We start from the raw sequence: 22,499 nt of genomic DNA, 5'->3' as shown, positions 1-22,499 counted from the left end.
TTAACTATAGTTTATTTGACGCTCGGGCTTTCGCTTCTTTTGTGCAGTAGCTTCACCCGGTTAGTGAGTGCGTCAAATAAACTAATTAACCTGTTAAGTTCTAATCGTATTGTTGTATCTATTCTACGTTAACGGTCAAGGTTCATCCACGAATCTTTGATAAATGGTAAATAATCTTGTAAACTCTCACCGCGTTTACCTGTGGATATTGAAACAAGGAGATCCAACTTTTCTGTACATTAGTTTACTAGCTTTCTACGTCGAACTTTCATCTTGGGATCAGATCAGATTTGGGAAACGTCGGTGCTCTTGAAAGAAACCTACCCTCGCCATTCATTTTGAGCCCATGAACTATTCTAACTACATATGATAATTCTTTCTAATTTTCGATAAACTTCGACGATTCAGTAAAGTTATAAATGACAACTTTCTCATTCTCAATGATTTCAACGATTCAGTAAAATTATTATCGACTTACATGAAGACCTTCAGTTATTGTATCTACATTGAACAACTTGATATCGACGGGCAAACGCGCACAACTTCATAAAGACTCCTCAAAAAGAGGAATCCTATCCCGTGATTTCAGACGTATTCATCATTATACAGACATTGTGTATCTTCTCAACCTAGCAAAAATTCCCTTTTGTTTTTATGAAAGGTTTACGGCTTGAAGCGAGCTGCTCGTTTGCCCTGTTGCTTCCAAACAATTTGAACAGTTGCGAAAACGGAATCAGCGTGGCAAGCATTCACATTTCTATACAGTATACCAGAATTATCGACTCAATTCTCACTTTACCTCGAGATGACTCGATTTCAACGACTCGATCACCCACACGTCGATTATCATGTTTCCTAAAACCGAGGCGAACGCATTGTCGAGCGGGGAAAAGTTACAAACTCGGAACTACACGGAATGCGATGATCGAATGTCAACATCGCGTCGCAACGACGAACATAAGATCTAATGAATCCGGGTTGTGTTTAGTTGTCGGTATCGGTTCGCTTTTGAAATCGAGGAGAATCAAACGTTTCACTTCGTCGATGTTCAAATCGATATCGTTGTTTATGATGATGATGAATTTTGTCGTCGACAACGCGGAATCGATACCGTACAGATTGCGAATTGTTGTTTGATGAAATTCGGCAACGGGCGTTACACGTGCATCGGTTCCCAGCGGCTTGTCTCCGCTTAGCGAAGAAACATCTGAGGAGACCAGTGCGTGCGCAGATCATATGGAAGACTTGAGGAAGAATATGTTTTGTCTGTTGTTTCTCTATGAGCGACGGTCGTGATCTTTACGTGAAGTATTTTCGGAAAAGCTTCTCGGAAATTTGCATGCGTTTTTTTTAATGTGTATCGTCATTAGCGATCTCCAACATTTTTAACTTTCACGTTGAACTTCAAAAATTCGAGAAACGATCTCCATTAGATTTGTAAAGTTCTAAGTTTTTAGACTATTTTTTTTTCTAAGACTGAAATTGATTTGTAATCAAGCGATCATAACTTTTATGTTAGTCTCTAACAACCATCATTTTTGCCTCCGGACACCTGTAGGCACGATGGATATTTTTGTATCTGCTGCTATCGTAAGTACTTTCACTACTAACGGTTTTTAGTTGTTGTTGGCTGTTGTTGCAGCCGCCTATCTGCTGCTGGCGGACATACGGAATTTATAAATCAATAACAATGGATCTCACTCCTGCTTATGTACGCTCGCGTCAATTGATCCGTTTATCAAAGCCAGATTGATCCCGACTCTGAGAATCTCGCGCTCGAACGGAGCCAAAAGGTCGAGATGTTAACATTCAACCAAGACGCTGTTTCAGAAACGCTTCCTAGAGAATGATAACTACCTCCACGCGTCCTTTCGTGGCATCATCAATGTTTAAACGTAAGGTCTATGGATCCTTTTGAAAGAAATTGAAGCCTTCATGAACAGTATTATGGCATCGGCTGATGATTTGTTCGCCCTTCCCACTATGAAATCAGCAATGGCTCTTAATTCATTGCATTGTAATCTTTTTAGATCGTTTTCAGAGGTGGGATGGGAAAGCCTAATACAAACGAATGTGATGTTGTATACAGACTATTAAAGACAGAAATAAGTCCATAAATACAACTCTACTAGAAGTGTTCTTGAAGTGGGTGAAATTCTGGAAAATGTTGCGCGAACCACTGTTTTTCTTGATTTCTTTGCTTTTATTTAACAAACTCTATCAAAGAAATTACGTGCCAGTTTTGCAAGTGATTTGCCTGAACGTTTGGTAAAACTGTTTATTGACGATACAATATAGAATGAAATTAACACACGAATTAAGATCACTCGTAACGTACGCTATGTCCATCGCTAATTCCCAAATAACCGCATTCGGCAACGCGTACGAACGCACTTTAGAAAACGTGGCCGGCAGTTCTAGAACCAGGAAGGTTACACTCATCGATATTACCATACGAGTTGCTTTAGAATCACCTGTCAACAGTTTTTGCGAGGTGCCGCCTAATTGTTGGCGTTGTTTGAACTTCACGGACAAGGTTATGATGAGGGCTGTATTTATCGAGAGTACTGCACCACACGGAATTACCAACCTAAAAATCGGACTTATCAGTTTATTACATAGTAAATATATTTTCGGATATTTGAAAACTAGCCGACTGTGAGGTCCATGACAGCGGTCAATGTATTCTTCTTCTTTAAGGGTTAGGGGAAAATAGCATGGCCAAATAAAGAACAGGGCGGTAGCCACGCCGATGATTCGGTTCATGCGCTTTTTCGTCCACCATTGGCTCGCTTTTAACGGGTATAAAACAGTCAGTAATCGTTCTATTTGTATCAGAACAGTCAACCAGTTGCGCTCATACATGAATCCCATTCGTACGACATGAGTTCCGTACGCGTACATTTTTGGGTAGATGTAAAAAGGATCGGTGAAAACTTTATCGCCGAAATTGATGTAGAAAATCAGATACCTCAAAGTGTCGGATATAAAGTGACCGAACAGATAACCGATATCAGCTACTGCGAGGCATTTCAACAAGTGTATTGAAGGATGTGAAGACTTTAACTTGGTAAACACGACAATAACTAAGGCGTTCATCACCCAGCCCGCGAGCATAATCGGACTTAGAATGTACACATTGATATAGAAACGACCAGACCATTGAGCATACAGCTGCGCGCATGCTTCTTCGCGGGTTACGTTCACTTCAGCTGCCATGACGATTCACTACGTAGAAGTCATCGGGACCTTCAAGCCTGCCTGCATTAGACCGGCTGTTCCATTTTCCGAATATGCTCCATCGACAACGCTGTCAACTCGCCGCAGCAGAACATGCACGCACGTTCATAATGCTTCATGGCAAATCGTGACGTTTAGACAACCCCTCCAGATTGGTCAACATACATAGTATTGATAAAATAAAGTTCCTGTGAAATATCGATGAAAACGTTGCAGTTGTTAGATAGATAATAACTCCTCGATCAAAAATAATAATGCATGCTTCAAACGTTTAAATGTGACCTTTGGGGTTGCTTTATGGCAATTGCAATTTTACAACTTACTCTATATATATACGCGTAAATCGTTTGTATAAAACAATAAACCCCCTAGGGCGGTGCAGAACGATTTCGGGTCTTTAGAGATTATGGTGGTATATTGGGGGTGTTTTATTATGTATTTGTATAGAGATGTACTTTGAGAAAACTTGTCGGTAGGTGGGGTGGCGGTATATGGGCGGGCGGTATATCGGAGGTTCACTGTATTTTGATATTCGCTATTATAGTTGTACTAGAACATCTTGATTTGCAAGCAGATACGCAAGGTGTCCTTCCTCGATCGATATATTAGTTATGCAACTAACGGTGCCTTGGAAAATAGGACGGCAAATAGTTAGTTGTTGTTAGTCAGTTTTAAAATTTTGCCCGTTCTTCTAACAATCATGTTATGGAAAAGAATTTTAAACTCGCAAGAGAGAAAAGTTTCCGTTGCGCGGCTCCGGTGCGGGTTATCAACCTGAGTCTAATCGATTCATTAAAAATGTACAGAAATAACGTTTTAGGAAAAACAATCGATAACAAAGCAGCAGATGATAGTTGAAATGTCAGGCGTGTACATGTTTTTGGGGTATAGTCGGATCTAGGCAAAATCACGAGTTCTAGCGAGATTTCCATTTCCTTCGCTATTTTTCATACAGCGACATAGAAAGTCGACCGTTGTGCAGTATAGCGACCGAAAACAATAGCATTGTTAAAACACTGGGGCTGGTTGCATAGTCATGGCTTAGACTTAAGACTAGTCTAAGACCAACTTAGTTCTATAGCCAATCTAACAATTTAAGACCGGTCTTATGATTTAAGACCATTTTCGGATAAATGGAAAAAGGATCAGGCGCAAAACTTCATCGCCGTCATTGATATAGAAAATCAAATACCTCAAAGTATCCGCAAAAAGTGACCGAACAGCAAACCGATGTCGGCTATTGCGAGACATTTAAACAAGTGTATTGAAGGATGTGAAGACTTTAACTTAGTAAACACGACAATAACTAAAATATTCATCGTCCATCCGATGAGGATAATCGGTTGGTAAAATGTACATATTGGTGTAGAAACGACCAGACCAATCAGCGTACTGTTGTGCGCATGCTTCTTCGCGGGTTACGTTCACTTTAGCCGCCATTACGATTCACTTTGTAGAAGTCATCGGGACCTCCACGCATGCCTTTGACCGGCTGGTTCCATCGACAACGCTGTCAAATCGCTGCAGCAGAACTGATGCACGCTCTTTGTTGCATCAGGAAAATCACATAGACAATAATATACCTTACATAATTCAAATATATCTTGAAATATCGATGAAACTTTGCAGTTGTAGTAATAGATAATAATACCTCGATCAAAATAATGGTGCAAACTTCGCTGTAAGGAAAACGACGTTTAAATTGGAGCTTTGTGGTGGTTTCTCTTTCTAGCAAAAGAAATTTCAGAACCAGTATATATATTTATATCGTTCCTTCTATTAGTTAAGCTTTAGCACATCTTTATTTACGAGCAGGTTTCCAAGGTGGATTTTTAAGAGCTGAGACTGGAAAGCTTAAATACAAACGAGTGTGATGTTGTATATAGACTATAAAAGAAAAAAAAGTTGAAGCGTAAATGACCCTGTTTCGATGGTTAGTCGGTGACCAAATCATACGTTACACCCTATTTGCGATAGATGGTATACCTTCTACGCATATGGTCTATTTTCATTGGATGCTACATCTTTCGGAAGCTGATGGGAAGATGATTTTCTATCAAATTCGGAGGTCATTAGGGCCACTTTTTCGTGAGAAGAAAAAATCAATATATAGAACACTGATATTGATGAACGCTAATGCGATCTAAGGCATGGTAACATCCATACGTACAGTCCACGTGCTAAAAACAGGACATGGAATATCTTGGAGTCCGATAGACTATTGGTAAAGTTGATGGGTCGTTTTGTCTGAATTGATTTTTTAGACGCGAACGTCTCCCCAAATAAAGTGGAAGATAAGGAAAGCGGTATGAGACAAGTGTGAACGATTGAATCAGTCAAGATTGAGAAAAATGGATAGCGCTGATGCATGTGAGGACAGAAAAAGATAGTGTAACCTTGAAAATTTAGACCATTTACAAACTATTTAACTATTTATTTGACGCATGAGCTTTCGCTACTAATGTAAAGTTGCTTCATCAGGCGAATGAGTATAGTCAATGGAAAACAACAGTATTTATAGGCAGACGCTTATTACAGAGAACTGAGAAGAGTAATAACAAAAATAAAAAATTCAAAATAAAATGTGGCAGAATAGAATGAAGGCAAGGGAAAGAAGGGAAACCTGCACGATTTGTAGAACTAAATCTCAAATTGGTCAGACAAAAGATATACGGGAGGGACAAGGAGTTGGAAGGAAAAGGACTGGTCATAAGGGAGGAGGGAGTGTGATGGACTGTGTGGTGAATATTGATTGAGGAAAGACAGTAAGATTGAGAAATGGAGAGTTATAATGACTACCCCGAGGGCAAAGATACAGAGTAGATATTGAAGTGGTTTCGGTTCTGTTGATCTGCGGTTGAAGATGTTGGAATCGGGGAATTTTTAACGAGGATAACATAGTAATACAAGATGGACGCGACAGATACATGATGTTCTCAGGTGGCACGATCGATTTTGAGTGGACAAAAAATCGACTAATCCACACAGAACGATGTATGTGATTTGAAATATTTCCCTTATACTCCTACATTCTCTCGTCGTATCCACGCATATACATCTTATTAAACCTAACTATCGTATCTTCTTCTGTCGGTGATGAGATTTGAATGGCCTATTATCCTCGATTGCCGCAGGCGATTTCGACGCGGCGCGCGAGCAAATTGCACGGATCTCAATTTCTCAATATTCCACGCAGACGACTCCGCCTCCGCTGTTGTTGATCACCCGGTTTACAGTGACATCGACGAAATTCGATGTGAATTCCAAACTTTAAAAACACAGGAATCTTCGTCTTCAAACAGTTCATCCCGAAACTCTGGCACCAACACCTTATCGCACCCGACGAATTGCCATGGCCTTTTAGTGTTGATTTCAAATTCAAGTAAACTTCTTTTGTAATCTCTTTAATTTGTGAATGGTGGGTGTTTGGATCTTATTATTCATTCTTCACGTCTGGGTACTGGCTATTATAATACCCCACTTCATGCTTGTCAGCATCTTCGATGTTGCTAAACAGTATAATGGCTAATTCGGGGCCATATCTGAAAGAAGTGATGGACCCAATCTCCACTAATATCATGTTCTTTAAACTTCATAACAGGAATAAACATTTAAAATTCCATGAAATAATGTTAGAATAAAACAGTCGAATATATTGGGTCTCAACGTGTTTTTGATATGCTACAAATCAGTGCCACATAATGAGAAAGGTATATACAAAATTGATTATCTAGAGAAAATGTTGTCTATTTCTATTTCATTTCTCTCGTCTATGCTTTTGTGATTTGTGATAGTCTATAGGAAGGACGACGTGAAGTAGGTGTGGAATTGAACTGGACTGTTTGGTGGAATATATGAATAAACTAAAGACGAATCTTGAAGTGGGTAAAAAACCGGAAATTTTCGCACAATATATTAGTCTAAAATTTTTTTGCTTTTATTTTACAAACTCTAAAAAACTCTACCTACCTGCCAGTTTTGCAAGTGATTTGCCTCAACGTTTGGTAAAATTGTTTATTGACGATACAATACAGAATGAAATTAACACACGAATTAAGATCACTCGTAACGTACGCTATGTCCATCGCTAATTCCCAAATAACCGCATTCGGCAGCGCGTACGAACGCACTTTAGAAAACGTTGCAGGTAGTTCTAGAACCAGGAAGGTTACACTCATCGATATAACCATACGAGTTGCTTTAGAATCACCTGTCAACAGTTTTTGTGAGGTGCCGCCTAATTGTTGGCGTTGTTTGAACTTCACGTACAAGGTTACGATGAGGGCTGTATTTATCGAGAGTACTGCACCACACGGAATTACCAACCTAAAAATCGGACCTATAAGTTTATTACATAGTACATATATTTTCGGATATTTGTGAACAAGTTGAGTAATAGGTCCGTGACAAGGGTCCATATATTCTTCTATTTTAAGGGTCAGGGGGAAATAACTGGGCCAAATAAAGAACAGGACCGTAGCTGCGCCGATGATTCGGTTCATGTGCTTTTTCGTCCACCATTGGCTCGCTTTTAACGGGTATAAAACAGTCAGTAATCGTTCTATTTGTATCAGAACAGTCAACCAGTTGCGCTCATACACAAATCCTATACGCAATGCCCGTGTTCCGTACGCGTACATTTTCGGATAAATGGAAAAAGGATCGGCGAAAACTTTATCGCCGTTATTGATGTAGAAAATCAGATAGCGCAAAGTATCCGCAAGAAAGTGACCAAACAGCAAACCGATGTCTGCTAGTGCGAGACATTTTAACAAGTGTATTGAAGGATGAGAAGACTTTAACTTGGTAAACACGACGACGTTTAGAGTGTTCATCAACGAGCCCGCGAACATAATCGGAGTTAGAATGTACACATTGATATAGAAACGACCAGACCATTGAGCATACTGCTGCGCGCATGCTTCTTCGCGGGTTACGTTCGCTTCAGCCGCCATGACGATTCACTACGTAGAAGTCATCGGGACCTTCAAGCCTGCCTGCATTAGACCGGCTGTTCCATCTTCCGACGACGTTCCATCGCCAACGCTGTCAAATTGCTGCGGCAGAACTGATGCCCGGACGTTCTTGCTTCTTGTCAACTCATACGGACAACCACTTCAAATTGGTCATAATACAAAGTATTGATAAAATTATTTTTCTGTGAAATATCGATGAAAACGTTGCAGTTGTTAGATAGATAATAACACCTCGAACAAAAATAATGATGCAATTGCTTCGAACTTTCAAATGTGACATCGAGCTCTTTATGGCAATTGCAATTTTACAACTTATACTCTGTAAATACGCGTAAATCGTTTGTATAAAACAGTCAACCCCCGAAGGCGATGCAGAACGATTTGGCGCTTTAGAGATTATGGTGGTATATTGGGGGTGTTTTATTATGTATTTGTATAGAGATGTACTTTGAGAAAACTTGGCGGTAGGCGGGGTGGCGGTATATGGGCTGGCGGTATATCGGAGGTTCACTGTATTTTGATATTCGCTATTATAGTAGTTATACTAGCACATCTTGATTTGCCAGCAGAAGGCAAGGTGTCCTTCCTCGATGGAAATATTAGCTATGCAACTAACGGTGCCTTGGAAAATAGGACGGCAAATAGTTAGTTGTTGTTAGTCAGATTTAAAATTTTGCCCGTTCTTCTAACAATCATGTTATGGAAAAGAATTTTAAACTCCCAAGAGAGAAAAGTTTCCGTTGCGCGGCTCCGGTGCGGGTTATCAACCTGAGTCTAATCGATTCATTAAAAATGTACAGAAATAACGTTTTAGGAAAAACAATCGATAACAAAGCAGCAGATGATAATTGAAATGTCAGGCGTGTACATGTTTTTGGGGTATAGTCGGATCTAGGCAAAATCACGAGTTCTAGCGAGATTTCCATTTCCTTCGCTATTTTTCATACAGCGACATAGAAAGTCGACCGTTGTGCAGTATAGCGACCGAAAACAATAGCATTGTTAAAACACTGTTGTTTGGCATGTTTTTGAAGTTACTTCTCTTCAAAGCATTTATCTTTTGTCTGGGAAATTACATGCGGCTCTCCGATGTTAACAGAACGGGATTATTCAGTCCTCCAAATGAACAAGCCAGAAAACCGATCCTTAGTTTTTTTGCGATGCGTTTTTGGACTCAAATAACTAACTTATTAGCCTACTTAACAGGTATCATATCATATATCATTACCAAAGATCATATCATATATCATATCGTATATCGCAGTAACATATAGGTTTCAATGCTTCATCGGCTAGATTGTGCTAACCTTAAATCCGATGACCAGTTTCGACATTCTGCCCTGATTTCAGCCGAGGATTTAACGATTTAGTATTCATCTGTCCGTTCTAAGACAAGCCATGATTGAATCATAACGAGCATATCGCTGACATACACACCGTCGGAAACCCAGTCGATACCAGGTGTCGGCTGCCGATCAGATCGTGATCGAGTGTTTGAATCCAATCACTGGCCGCGCGGCTCCCGATTCAACGCAAGACGATATTACCAACAATAAAGACGGTTATATTTGTTCTCGTCGTTTCCCCGGCAACGTTATTATGCCGGTGACGTTGTAACGCGATCTCGAGTTTTCCCGACGAATGTCAAAAAGATCCCGCCCCGGAATTTTCGAGGAATCGTTAATCGGTCGACAGCAGGAAGCCCCTCGCTTTGAGTGAGTAACTCCGTCCTCCGTCCTGAGATCTGCCCATCATTAACAGCTTCAAAAGCTCAGATCAATAGATTTGGCCGTATCTTCATCGGTTGCACGGACTTTGGCCTGTTTACCTTTTACACCGTTTGGAAACTCATCTTTTTATGCTCAACTTGTTCAAAGTTTTCGGGAGGGTGAGTTCTCCCTGACCTCTCGATTTAACGGTACTAGCATTGTGTTTCCACATAGTAGTTCCACTCCGCCAAAAATATTATCACCTTCCCCCAGAAAATCGATCGACCGACTGGCCATGATAAATGCCAAATGAAACTGTGCACGCTTTTACTTTTGACGGAAAAAAGTTTTCAATGAAAAGAGAAACAAATCCAGAAGTGTCTCTACGCCTGAGGCTGGTGCTACACTTCACGATTTGTGAACAGAACAAAAAAGATATTTTCACATTCCCATGAAATCGATACGACTTGTTATGCGCGTGAGATGATATAAAATATTTCCATCTCGAAAAAAAAACTGCAAAGAATCGAAAGAATCTTCAGCATCTCGGTAATCGATCGTTCAATTCGAACATTAACCGTATCGAATTCTTCGTCGTTTCGGCTTTGATTCCGAAATATTTTCCGTCTTCGTCGTTTCATCGTCGTTTCGTTCAGTATTTTTATCATCATTGTGAGCGTCGTCACCACCACACGACGGATGCGCTGCTGAAGATGAGAGACAAGAGGATCGCATATCATCTGCTTCGAGGAGGAGAAAAATGCATTGCCAATCGTGATGCGAAGATTCAGAAATTTCCGCCAGCGAGTCTTTTGATGAAACTTGTTGAACATGGCCTGGACGCTAGATGGCGCCACGTATGTACATTATTTAGGAGGATTTCACGTTTGATTTCGATACTTTGCAGATCGAACGTCTTGTTCTACCCGGAAACGGAAGACGTGTGAACTTCTAAATCTCTTCCATTTTCTGGCGTTACTTGCTACACGTAGGTCGATTCGAGTCTTGGCCGCTAGAGGCCGCCACGGAGAAGCGTTCAGGAATATTGACATTTCAAGGAGTTGCAAAATGTGTTAAAATCGACATAACTTTCGGGTTCGGCCTTTCTTTTTGTTTCAAAGAAGAAAGCAAAAGATTTTTGTTTTGGTCACAAGAGGTCACCGCATACGAGTATTTCACGATAGTCAACCATTTTAGCCCATCTCTATATATATCCGGGACGTATACATAAATTTGAGCGGAGGGGGTCAAGGGCAGTGTTTCTCCAGATATAAATTTTTCAAATATCTCAATGAAAAATGCATTTATGAAAAAAGTGTGAATTACCTTTACAGTAATTTCTGGCAGGCACCGAAACGGCGATCGATAAAGATTTGAATTGTGGTTAGTTTCATCGTTAATATGGTCGATATCACTATCTGAACATTTTCAAGGCCCCTAAAGCCGTGATGATCCGCCCTTGCGATATATAAAAAGAAGCAAGAGGGGAAAAAAACTAACTGCTTTCCAGACTATCGACTTAATTCATCGACAGCTAGTTGGGTTTTCATCCGAGTAATGAATATTAAGTAAACAAACTAAGGATCGCTACCCGCAAGGCCCGGAGGGGTTATCGGGTGCACGTACCCACGTATACTGGTGAATATAATTTAATCTTAATAATTACTTGCCAGTGGCTGTGTTTGAAATACGAGAAAATTTAAAAGCCCTTCGGAAATTTCTGTTCAAGTTGTTCGTAATCTTTTTTTACTTCTCGCTAATTGCGACATGAGAGAAATGCGCAAAGAGAGTCGGTCCGCAAATCGACTGTGGTGCCATGCGTGGAACCAACTCTACTGCAATTACAAAATGCTTTTTAGAGAGAGATATATATAGTATTCTAAGATAATACATCAAAGGGAACCGCAGGTTGTCTAAGTGAATAACCTAAAGGCTATATACTATTTGGGGAGCGTTTTAACTTTGAAGAAGTTCAAATAAATGTCATTCGTAGGGGAGACAATCGTTGATTGCTCCCAGCTTCACAGTCGATGTTTGAGTTCAATAGGTGGACTGGTCGAGCCCAAATTGTGCAAACCTTGAGAGAGGGCCCTTGCTGGTTTCATGCTGTGCCCTAAACGTAGATGACTCCACCAATGCAGTATAAAACTGTGCAACAATATCCCCCTTAGGAAGTTCTTCATTATCGATAGTTGTTCAAGTTATTCAAAGAATTTCTGGAGAAACAAAATGTCTCCAACTATATTCGGGAAGTGCTACGATTCACTATTGGAAAACTGAAAGGATCGGCCCCAAGTACAGCTAGGATGCTTTCTTTTAATTATTGGTTCCAAATTGAAACGTAACAGGTACTTTGTCTTCTGGAAATTCAACATCTGGGGTTCCAAGTTTTCTCCTTACGGTCTATTGTCAGAACGGAGCGGGTTTCTGTTTCACATTCTTCACAAATCCTCCTTCAACTTTTATTGCATTTATTCACCTGAGAAGAGAATGAACTTTCAAGTCTAGTTCAACTCATGCGTGATTACAATTTTCCAATCTCATATACCAAGTCTTTCTTCAGGTCTATTATCGAAACGAATTGAATTCAGTATAACTTAATTCCCGAAGCTTTTTGAAAAATTCATAGCCACAATCTTGCCTAAAACGAATAGAACATTTTCAAAGAATTCAATGAAAAGTTTTTCAATTAACTTTCCCAATGGATTATTCTCTACTGTAATTTCAGAACTGTCTGCTAAACATTTCTCTTCCCGTTTCGTCCATTAATGCTTCGGTCTTAATCATCGGCGCGGAGATGGACGTTACCTGCCGGCAGAGAAGTCTACATCTGATTTTCGCGTGCGGCTCGAATGTCCGTGTCGCCGTTTCAATCTCACACTTTGATTAAAAAATCTAGACAATGATAAATTTAGCCACTTAGACGAATCTCCACGCATGCCGAGGACAATACTAGCAGCACGAACGCTCGTGATTCGTTTTGTCGAAACCAGATGCAAATGAAATTTTAATGACGCCTGTTTTTGTCGGCGCTCGTCTGCGAAACGACCGGTGAAATATTAGAATTCGTCCTGCAGCAGCTATCTCGAAATAGATAGAATCTCTACTTTAGAATCAATTTATTACTGCATTTAAGGACTGGGAGGAGGGTGGTACGTATAAATCAAACTAGTCTTTTCTTTTTACCGTAGCGTTTGCTCGAAAATAAATCACGTTTGTCCCTGTGAAGAAAAACAAACATTAAAGGAAGTTTATAATTAGGCTGGAATAGATTTTGAAAATAATTTTCATGGTTTCGCATCGCAATCGAAATAGTTTCCATTAATTTTAACATTTTTGCTTAATTCTACTTTTAGATATGAATAAAATTTTCTTCGACGAAATTAGTTCAATTTAGATTAAATTTCCCGTTGCCATTGAAGTTCTTTACTTTTCATTAAATTTTGAATTTCTCAGATCTTTACAGAAACTTCGTTGTAGCAAAAGAGATTTTTTATAGTTATCATACCCATAACGTTAGCATTTGCGCACAAAGAATATTTGGGGGAAGGTTTTTGAGAGTTTCCTGATATGATATGATAATCATTTCTATTTCCTAGAAATATGTGAATTTCTCTTCTTTGAAAACATATTTCTCATTTTAAGAAATATGAAAATACATATTTCCATCTTTAGAAAAATGCAAATCTCCATTCAGGGAACTAAGCAAATATATTATTCATTTGCAGAAAATGTACATTTCCTATTTCTCGAAAAAATGGTTCAATACTCATGTTTGATATTTACGTCTCCGTTTGTGGAATTTACAAAACGTGGGAATGCCACCAAATCAGTGATTGCCGATTCATTATTCAAATATGAAATACCGGTTAGTTAGTTTTTTGGCCGTCGCGTGCGTACATCTTTTGCTGTTGCTAATAAATTGATTGCGGCAATTTTAGCCGATTGTGTCTGATGGTCTTTTACGACTGGGCTGAATAATTAATGCACAGGATCTGTCGGGTTTCCTTCTAACTGTGATTGCTTTTGAGGTAGATTGTAAAGCACTGTTATACGAGTAGAGCTGTTAGTCCTCCCCATGAAGCCAAACAAAGTCTGGCATCAACATCCAATTTTTTCCTTCTTTTATGTGTATTCTGCCTACTCAGTACTTTGATGCATTTATATTACTTGAACTTATCGAGAATGAGTAGGTCGTCATTAGTAACTAATCATAATTTTACTGAATCGTTGAAGTTATTGAGAATTAGAAGGTCGCCATTAGTAACTAATCATAATTTTACTGAATCGTTGAAGTTATCGAGAATTAGAAGGTCGCCATTAGTAACTAATCATAATTTTACTGAATCGTTGAAGTTATCGAGAATTAGAAGGTCGTCATTAGTAACTAATCATAATTTTACTGAATCGTTGAAGTTATTGAGAATGATAAAGGTCGTCATTAGTAACTAATCACAATTTTACTGAATCGTTGTAGTTATCAAGGTTGAAAAGGTCGTCATTAGTAAATAGTTATAATTTTACTGAATCGTTGAAGTTATTGAGAATGATAAAGGTCGTCATTAGTAACTAATCACAATTTTACTGAATCGTTGTAGTTATCAAGGTTGAAAAGGTCGTCATTAGTAAATAGTTATAATTTTACTGAATCGTTGAAGTTATTAAGAATAAGAAAGTCGTCAAAGTAACCAATCATAATTTTACTGAATCGTCGAAGTTATCGAGTAGGGCCAATGAGAAGGTCTTCATTAATAACTAATCACGATTTTACTGAATCGTTGAAGTAATCTTTAACTACTTCAGACTTTTTGTGGCATTTACGTCAAGTAGACCTATAGACAGACATATTGTACATTCCTTGAAAGATAACGAAATTTATTCTAGTTGTAGTGGTGTACTCTTTCATGTCTACGAAATACGATAGCCAGCTCATTAGCGCGGATAGATAGCGGTCGGTACCTGACAATCACAAGTGGTCATCGGTATCTGACAATGAATGGAAGCAAAGAAGCTCTGTCTGTCTATGCGAGTTATCTCGAGTGAACGCGATCGAGAGAATATCATCGGTGAAGTGTTCCGTACTCTTCAGACTGATGATGTAGGAATTGTACTGGACCTATTACGCTATATCCACTTCCGAATGTGGCTTTGCATTTGCTTCTAAGCTTTCATCTTATTCCGTATCAGCTGTTATGTTGTTTGAACTATTGGTTTGATTGTTTGAAACAGCCTCTTAAAATGGTTCTCTGTCCCCGCTAATTATCGGGAACAGTCTCTGCAAATTGTTTACTGTCCCTTGATTGTAAGGAAGAGTCTCTTTAAATGGGTTACTGACCCCTGATTGCCAGGAACACTCTTTCAAAATGGTTCACTGACCCTGGATTGCCAGGAACAGTCTTTCAAAATGGTTCTCCGACCCGTGATTGTCAGGAACAGTCTCTAGCAATGGTTTGCTGTTCCCCGATTTTCAGGAACAGTATCTAATGGTTAACTGAGCCGCAATATCAGGAATTATAGTGTCTTATGATGATAACCTTTCTCATGTTGTAAATCTCTTCGTTTCCTGGAATTGGTTTGCCAAGCCTATTAGGACTACAGTCAGTCATTGATAGTAGTACTGTCGATCATATTGCTACGAAAATAGATCATTGTCACACAAAACGTTCTGGGAATGTCGGACTAATTTCTAGACAATCCCCTTACTGATACAGCGATGACAAGCCAAATCCTTTAATTGCCATTGCCTATTCATTCATTAGATCTGTAGGCCTACACATAGATAGAACAGTCTTTGCCATCATTACAGCCCGAATTTACCGTGTCGATCTTTTCTTGCCTGCAGTCTTTTCTTTAATCCAGTATCGATGAACTGAACAACATGCACACAGAAACCTAAAACATTTTAAACCCCCGTGTCGCCCCCGCTGCTCTGTTACTGAGACAAGCGCATTGATCATCTCCTTTTCCACGGTTAACGGTGCGTATTGTTCGTTTGAATATCGTCGTTAAGGACGATTTAATTATCGCTTCGCCGATGGAAACGAACAGAAACAAAATCCCACTCAAAATTCAATTCCCCGTTCATTCATCATTTCAAAGATATATACTATACAGAGGAGGCTCTGTAATACAACTAACTAATAAATGGAATGCAATTACTGTTGTTTAAAGGACCATACGTAGTATATTAGCTAAAGATAAAGCTAAGGACCCAGTTCCACAGTTGTGAGTTAGAGTTAACTCTGAGTTAAAGTTAGTTCATTTTCAATGTTTTAACCCAGGGTCAAATCTTAACTCAGAACTGTGGAACTGGACCAAGGTCTTTATCGGGGCCGATCAATTATCACTCGACGATTCTCCTTAGTTCGTCGACAATGGATGTTAGGTTAAGTCAGATAAGACATCTCTACTTTTTCATAATTCAGGAAAAATACCCTCTTTATTTTTTAGTGTTGATTGTCTTAGTCTTATATATATTTTGTTTTGTTTCATGGAATCCATAAGTTCTCACTTTTACCCTCATGAAAAAAATGAACACGTTTACGGACAACATTTCCTGTGGTTGGTTGCATCATGGCTTAAGTCAAAAAGTGGTCATAAAACTTGTTAAATCTTGTTAAGATGTTGGATTGGCTATAGAACCAAATTAAGCTTAAAGACTGGTCCTAAGTTGTTAGATCGGTTATAGAAATAAGTTAGTCTCAAGTCTAAGCCGTGACTAATGCAACCGGCCCCAGGACTTAACGATACTTCGCGAACAAAATCTAGGCCTACTTACTGGGTATATCGCGAACAACCACTGTCACTTTTGCGTTGTCTTTTCTAACCGGCGAACCGTCATCGGTCACTACGACATCGAACTTCAGAATTTTCAACTTCGCTAGCGCCCCCTTCAGGACCAATTCGCCATTAACCGCGTTCAGCTCCACAATGTCCTTGACATTATCGCTATTGTCGTTTATGGTGTACTTCAACGCGTTTCCTTTATCGGGATCTTTCGCTTTCACCCGAGAAATCATCGAACCCTTCACAGCGTTTCGGTAAACTTCGAAATTATAAACTTTCTTGTCGAGTTTCGGTTGGTATTTATTGAAGGTCACCACGCGTATCACCGAATATGCAATTTTAACCTCGCCCCGACACGTGGCCATGACCGGTAGCGTGAACGTATGGTTAACAGGCTCGTCTAGGCGAACTTTGTTCATCAGAACGCCGGAGTGTTCGCCGATTTGGAAAATGTCCTCCATCAATCCGACGTAGTAAGACACGGTTTCCGTCGATTCGTCGTCCGTCGCTTTCACTCTCAGTATGCTGGTTCGCGGTGGCGCGTTCTGATACAGTGAACCAGTGTAGCTCGACTCGAGAAATTTCAATTCACCTGCAACGAACAAAAAATTGAAGAAACATGAACACAAATGAAGGTTTACATGAAGACGATGTATAGCATTTTGTCATTGGTAATTTTACCCAAAGTTTAGATAAGTTTTTTAATACTTGTACTTAGTATAATCCGGACAATCTGAACCCTCGAGTAAGAGACAGGTATTTCTCATAACTATTAGTCAATTATATGACACCAATTCGACGTAGAATCGACCCAAACCTAACTTTGTAAAAACCGAGATAAAGTCTACTCTCATTAGACAAACTTTGAATCTAACCTAAGACTCGATTCGTATATTTGAAACCAATTTGTGGTAGAATCTAACCAGTCCAAACTTTGATAAAATCCGGAAGAAAGTATTTGGCACCAACTCAATTTGGAATGTCAGATGAGACGGAGTCTATTGTATTGCTAAGACTCTACTTCTGTATATGAGACCAATAACTTGTGGTAGAATTTTACCCGTACCAATTTAAAACCAAGTCGTCTGTTTTTCACTCACTTTTACACCAATTCGGGGTATAATTTTACCGGTCTCAACTTTACCGCAGTAAGAGACACTGTCACAAACTCTTACTCGGTATTTGGCACCAACTCTGGGTAGAATAATCGAACTCGGCCACATACGGAATAAGAGACTTGTATTTGATCGCTTTACGCGGTTTAGGTGCAAATTAATGGGATTACAACAGTCCCAACTTGACTATCGAAAATAAATCTGTTGGCGACGTGTTTTTCCAAATCCGCCAATAAGCCATCTTCTTCGCAATCATTTGATCATGAAAGATCTTGCTGCCGAAAAAATTTCATTAAAATCCGTCGCTAAGAATGAAACGGAATCAAGAGACAATACGCCGTATTCTCTCTAAATTCGTCGACGATGTTCAGATTGCGACGGATGTTCGTGAGCAGACGACAATTGCGCGTAATTGATAAGATTTCATGCCTCGGCAAACAATTAGCACCGTGCGTGATGGACTCGCCGCCGTGGGAGCCGAGCGTTATTCCTCTGTTACTGGGCGGTTAATGCGGCAACAATGAAACGGATTATTGCCTCCAATGACAACAGAATCAAACGATGTTCAATGGATAAATATAGCAGTACTGACAACATGGCGTCTTTCATTGATTTGCAATTCATAGAATTTAGTCTTCCAAGATAATTGAGTATAATGCAGTTTTATGACTAATCTTTGGACGAGAGTTTACTAGGATTCGCTGCCTCTTTTGGTGTCTGTGCATTTCATTCGAATCGAATAATATGAAATTTGTTCAAGCTGAATTTAGTAAACCCAATTTTGATATCACGATCAAGTTCTATGGTCGTGAGTTAGAGTTAGAAATTAGTTCATTTTCGATGAGTTAACTCTTGAGTCAAATCCTAACTCGCAAGGTGGAACTGGATCCTGGGCCCAGTTTTTAGACTGGCATTACCTCAAACCCGAGGGCTAACTCTATTCATTTTCAATTGAGTGAACCCCTGGTTAAAGGTAATACCAGTCTATAAAACCAGCCCCTTATGTATGAATGTACACCCATAATACTTGGACTTTCGGTAAATAAGGAAAAAATCAAACGTTAAAAAGAAAGCTCGCGGCACCGCCTGTGGCCACTCGTTGTGTGGCGCTCAGGCATGATCTAACAGTGGGACGGGCAACATTAGAATAGACTGTTAAATGAGCGCATAGGGAAAGCAGAATATGGTACTCCCAAAATGCAGAAAGTTTAATTGTTCGTATACAAAAAACAAAATTAGGCACCGCCCGGATTTGAACCGGGGATCTCCTGTTTACTAGACAGGCGCTTTAACCGCTAAGCCACGGCGCCGCTTACAACGCACGCTCGACATTTCATGAATACTTTTCATGAATAATATTTTCGGTCGAATAACCGAGACAATGTTGTGACCTGAGCGGACGGGTTAGTAACGAGCTATTTTAGATAGCGTGCTTTTCACTGTTGTGTTAACAGAATGGCTTAAACCGGTTTTCTCTGATAAGTTTCAAAATTAGAAAATTATTCATGTGACTGTGTATAATTAGGAATGGACTCGGTTCTTTTTTTGTCCTGAAATAGAGTTAATATTTATTTGATTGGTATATTTCGTTTGATTTGTTTTTTCATTCGGTGTCCTATACAAACCGGCCACGCATGCCGGGAGCGAAACAGGGGGTTTGGTTTTGAAAATTGGAATATAGTTGTGTCATTGGCGCTCGAATTGACGGATTTTTTGTTTAAATCGAAGAGACATAAAATTGGAAATTTCGGATCTGGTTCATCCAAATAATCTTCCAACCAGTCTGAACTGGCAAGCGACTGATCGGGGTTAATTTTGTTGACCAAATGTGATATCGTGAAGTATAATGATTAGGGTGAAAATAAAGTGATATCTTGTTTCTCCTTATCGGCCGGGTCATTTTGTGAACTGCAATTAAATTTGTATTAAGTTCAGCTGCCGGATCTATCATGGCTGATCATGATGTTTTTTTACAGGGTTTTCCTTTAAATTTATGTACAGGGTAGATCTATATCAACATTTAGGCTCAGCCGAAATGAGAAACAAGGTATCAGTGTTTTAGACATATAGATCCATACTGCGAAAGCTCCTGACGCCATAAATGCGACTTTAAACTCATTAGGTATTGACTATGACCGCATTACCCAGATTCGCACAATCCCCACATGTCACACCAGATATTCAATCCTATTTATACTTATCGATTTCCCGCAATTCGATTACCGGCCGATAATTAATAATCGTATTAATATTTAGATATATATCTATAATTAATTAATTGGCATATTGTCAATAAGTTCCTCATTGACTGATCGTGACGTTACTACCATCGATGAGCCGTTATCTAGGCTGACAGCTGCATTAGTTTTACGCGGATATAACAGCGTCGGACTTCGAATATCAACGATCAATGCCATTATCCCTGATTTGGTCACGCGCCCGTGTGTGCCGGAAAAAAATATCAGCGCGCTCGTATGGAAGCCATAGTTTGGAAATAATTCTACGGACACGCTTGATGTGTTATCATGTTTAAAAAGAGATTACTTTTTATAAATCCATAAGTCGTCCGTTCATTGAAGATAAAATCATTATGCGAACGTAATTGATCGTAAGAATTGATCACGATAACTATATGATTTACTGATGACTTAGTCTAGTTTAATGATTCAAGTAAGTTGGCCTATCCGACCTATCTACCTCGTAATAAATAATGGACCTGGTAGTTGTAGAAATGAACTGATTATAAATTTGAATGCAGTGTTTAAAGTTGACCTATCTGACCTATCCGTAATGACCCTGTACATTACTTTTTTTAAATCATGATGAAGCTATTCCAAAGTAGACCCAGTAGTTATAGAAATGAACTGATGACAAATATAATTGCAGTTAAAAATTGACCCGGCCGATTAGGAGAAACAAGATATCATCTTATTTTTACCCTAATCGTTATTTTTTAGACTAAATTTCATACACTTTCCTTCTCAGAAACGTGACCACATGACATAATAGTAAAATCAGGAAGTTACCTCTGATATTGGTTACGGTTAATTTGATGATGTCATTGTAGGCTGCGATCTCTTCTTCGTCGTCAATCACATCAGTGATGTTATAAGGAGATCTATTGAGGCAGATGATTTCATTGGAAGGGTCTATATCAGTATAAATGTGTATTCTCGATCTAGGTCTAGGGGCTATGTGTGTATTCCCGCCATGTTACGATGCAGGAGAATCAAACCTCTATCTCTCTAGTTACAGTGAGTTAAGTGGTATGCGCCGCTGGATCGTACGTATAGATGTTGACATTGCTACGGATGACCTGTAATCTGCTATTTCCCGCTGTTCATTGCAGGTGAAAATTGTCCACCTGCGGACAGGATATTCGCTATATCAGATATTGAGATATCATATCACTATCAGATAGATGAAAAAGATGATGTATGTGATAGATATGACTTTATATCAGGCAAAAGATAGATTGAATAGATTGATTGTGGACGAGGGAATCTTGTAATCACCAAAATTTTGCCACATTTTATTTTTCCACATTGCTACGATCTTCTATGTTGCCTAAATCGAAATTTGGGAAAATACTTAAGCAATTCAATAGCAGTAGCATTGTTGTTTTTTGAATTCTAGTTTTAGACTAGATGTCTAATTATTTTTGTCTCGGATCGATTTTTTTGGGATTTTTTATTTCGCTTAATCTTTTGAACACGCACCTTTAAATTGGAAATTTCTTCCAATTACTATGTCCGGTTCGAAGCAGTGAATTTTTCATGCAATTTCTTAATATACCCTTCAATTCCGATGCGGAAGGTGCTGAAAAAACGTTATCGCTGCTTTGCGGCTATATTTTGAATCTTCAATTAATCAGTATCCGCACTATAATTCAACAGTATAGCACCGTGGTATAGGTAACACACTTGACTGCCACTAATTGCAAAGTTTCGAATGTATTTACCCCTCTCCCATTCATACTGTTACTTTGTTGATCCACTCAAGATTTAAGCAAATGTAAATTCGCCGAGGAGTTAACGTCCTTGAACCCTTTTATGCCATACGAGCCAATATTAGCTTCAAGTATACGAGTCATTTTAAATTTTTTTTCATTTCACTCAACGTCATCAATTTCCGTAGGAATTTATATTTCACTCGAACTATAGCGTACGACAACCGTCGAGTTACTGATTCACTAATATAATAAACATAACGTTGTGGAACAGTTAGTAATAGCTGCTGATGAATTTTGACAGTTACCGCGTATCCGTGAGGCTGTCACCTCCATCAACAACACAGCGGTTCAGGCGGAAAAATGTTTCAGATAATTTTGACACACCTAATAAGAACACGAATGGAGCTACTGAGGAAGGATAGTAGGATATTTGTTTTTGTAGATCACCGACGGGCTGTCAAGGACGGCATCGTGACTCACATCGGGAATGGCAGATATAATCAAATAAACCTAATTTATACATTTGTCTTATTTTGGCGAATAATATCATTTTTTCACACGATGCACATTAACTGTTTAGGTATTAGCTGCACCTCCAATGAAGCGACAACCAATAATAACAATGTGCATATATTACTTAATAAGGCGATATTGTGCTGCTGAAAAACCACGCGCCACCCACGGACATCCCTGCGACCTCGGTGAGGTAATCACCCATCTG

At 39.2% G+C, this 22,499-nt stretch overlaps 2 protein-coding genes and 1 non-coding gene across 3 annotated transcripts in view; 1 reads left to right on the top strand and 2 right to left on the bottom strand.

Moving 5' to 3' along the window:
• The window catches only part of LOC141914323 (sarcoplasmic calcium-binding proteins I, III, and IV-like), a 119,192-nt gene that overhangs the window by 41,397 nt on the left and 55,296 nt on the right, over positions 1–22,499 (top strand). The gene's annotated exons all lie outside the window — the stretch shown is intronic.
• Positions 6,421–8,195, bottom strand: LOC141914186 (putative G-protein coupled receptor 139). The gene is made up of 2 exons (XM_074805452.1): positions 7,210–8,195; positions 6,421–6,508 (listed from the first exon to the last, which is right to left on the bottom strand). The coding sequence occupies exons 1-2, from the start codon at positions 8,193–8,195 to the stop codon at positions 6,421–6,423; spliced, it is 1,074 nt and encodes a 357-aa protein (XP_074661553.1).
• Trnat-agu (transfer RNA threonine (anticodon AGU)) lies at positions 19,064–19,136 on the bottom strand. The gene has a single exon. It is a non-coding gene; the product is annotated as a tRNA-Thr (tRNA).

The sequence above is a fragment of the Tubulanus polymorphus genome, chromosome 12 (assembly GCF_964204645.1).
Source record: "Tubulanus polymorphus chromosome 12, tnTubPoly1.2, whole genome shotgun sequence".
In the NCBI taxonomy this organism is placed as follows: domain Eukaryota; kingdom Metazoa; phylum Nemertea; class Palaeonemertea; order Tubulaniformes; family Tubulanidae; genus Tubulanus; species Tubulanus polymorphus.
Note: the sequence above shows the minus strand (reverse complement) of the source record. Positions and strands in the feature narration are given on the sequence as shown.

Excerpts from the sequence above, each read along its gene's own strand:
- LOC141914186 (XM_074805452.1), bottom strand. The coding sequence starts at position 8,195 with ATGGCGGCTGAAGCGAACGTAACCCGCGAAGAAGCATGCGCGCAGCAG. Across the intron at positions 6,509-7,209 it reads ATCACTTGCAAAACTGGCAG|TTTGGAATTCACATCGAATT; the intron begins GTAGGTAGAGTT and ends GTGTTTTTAAAG.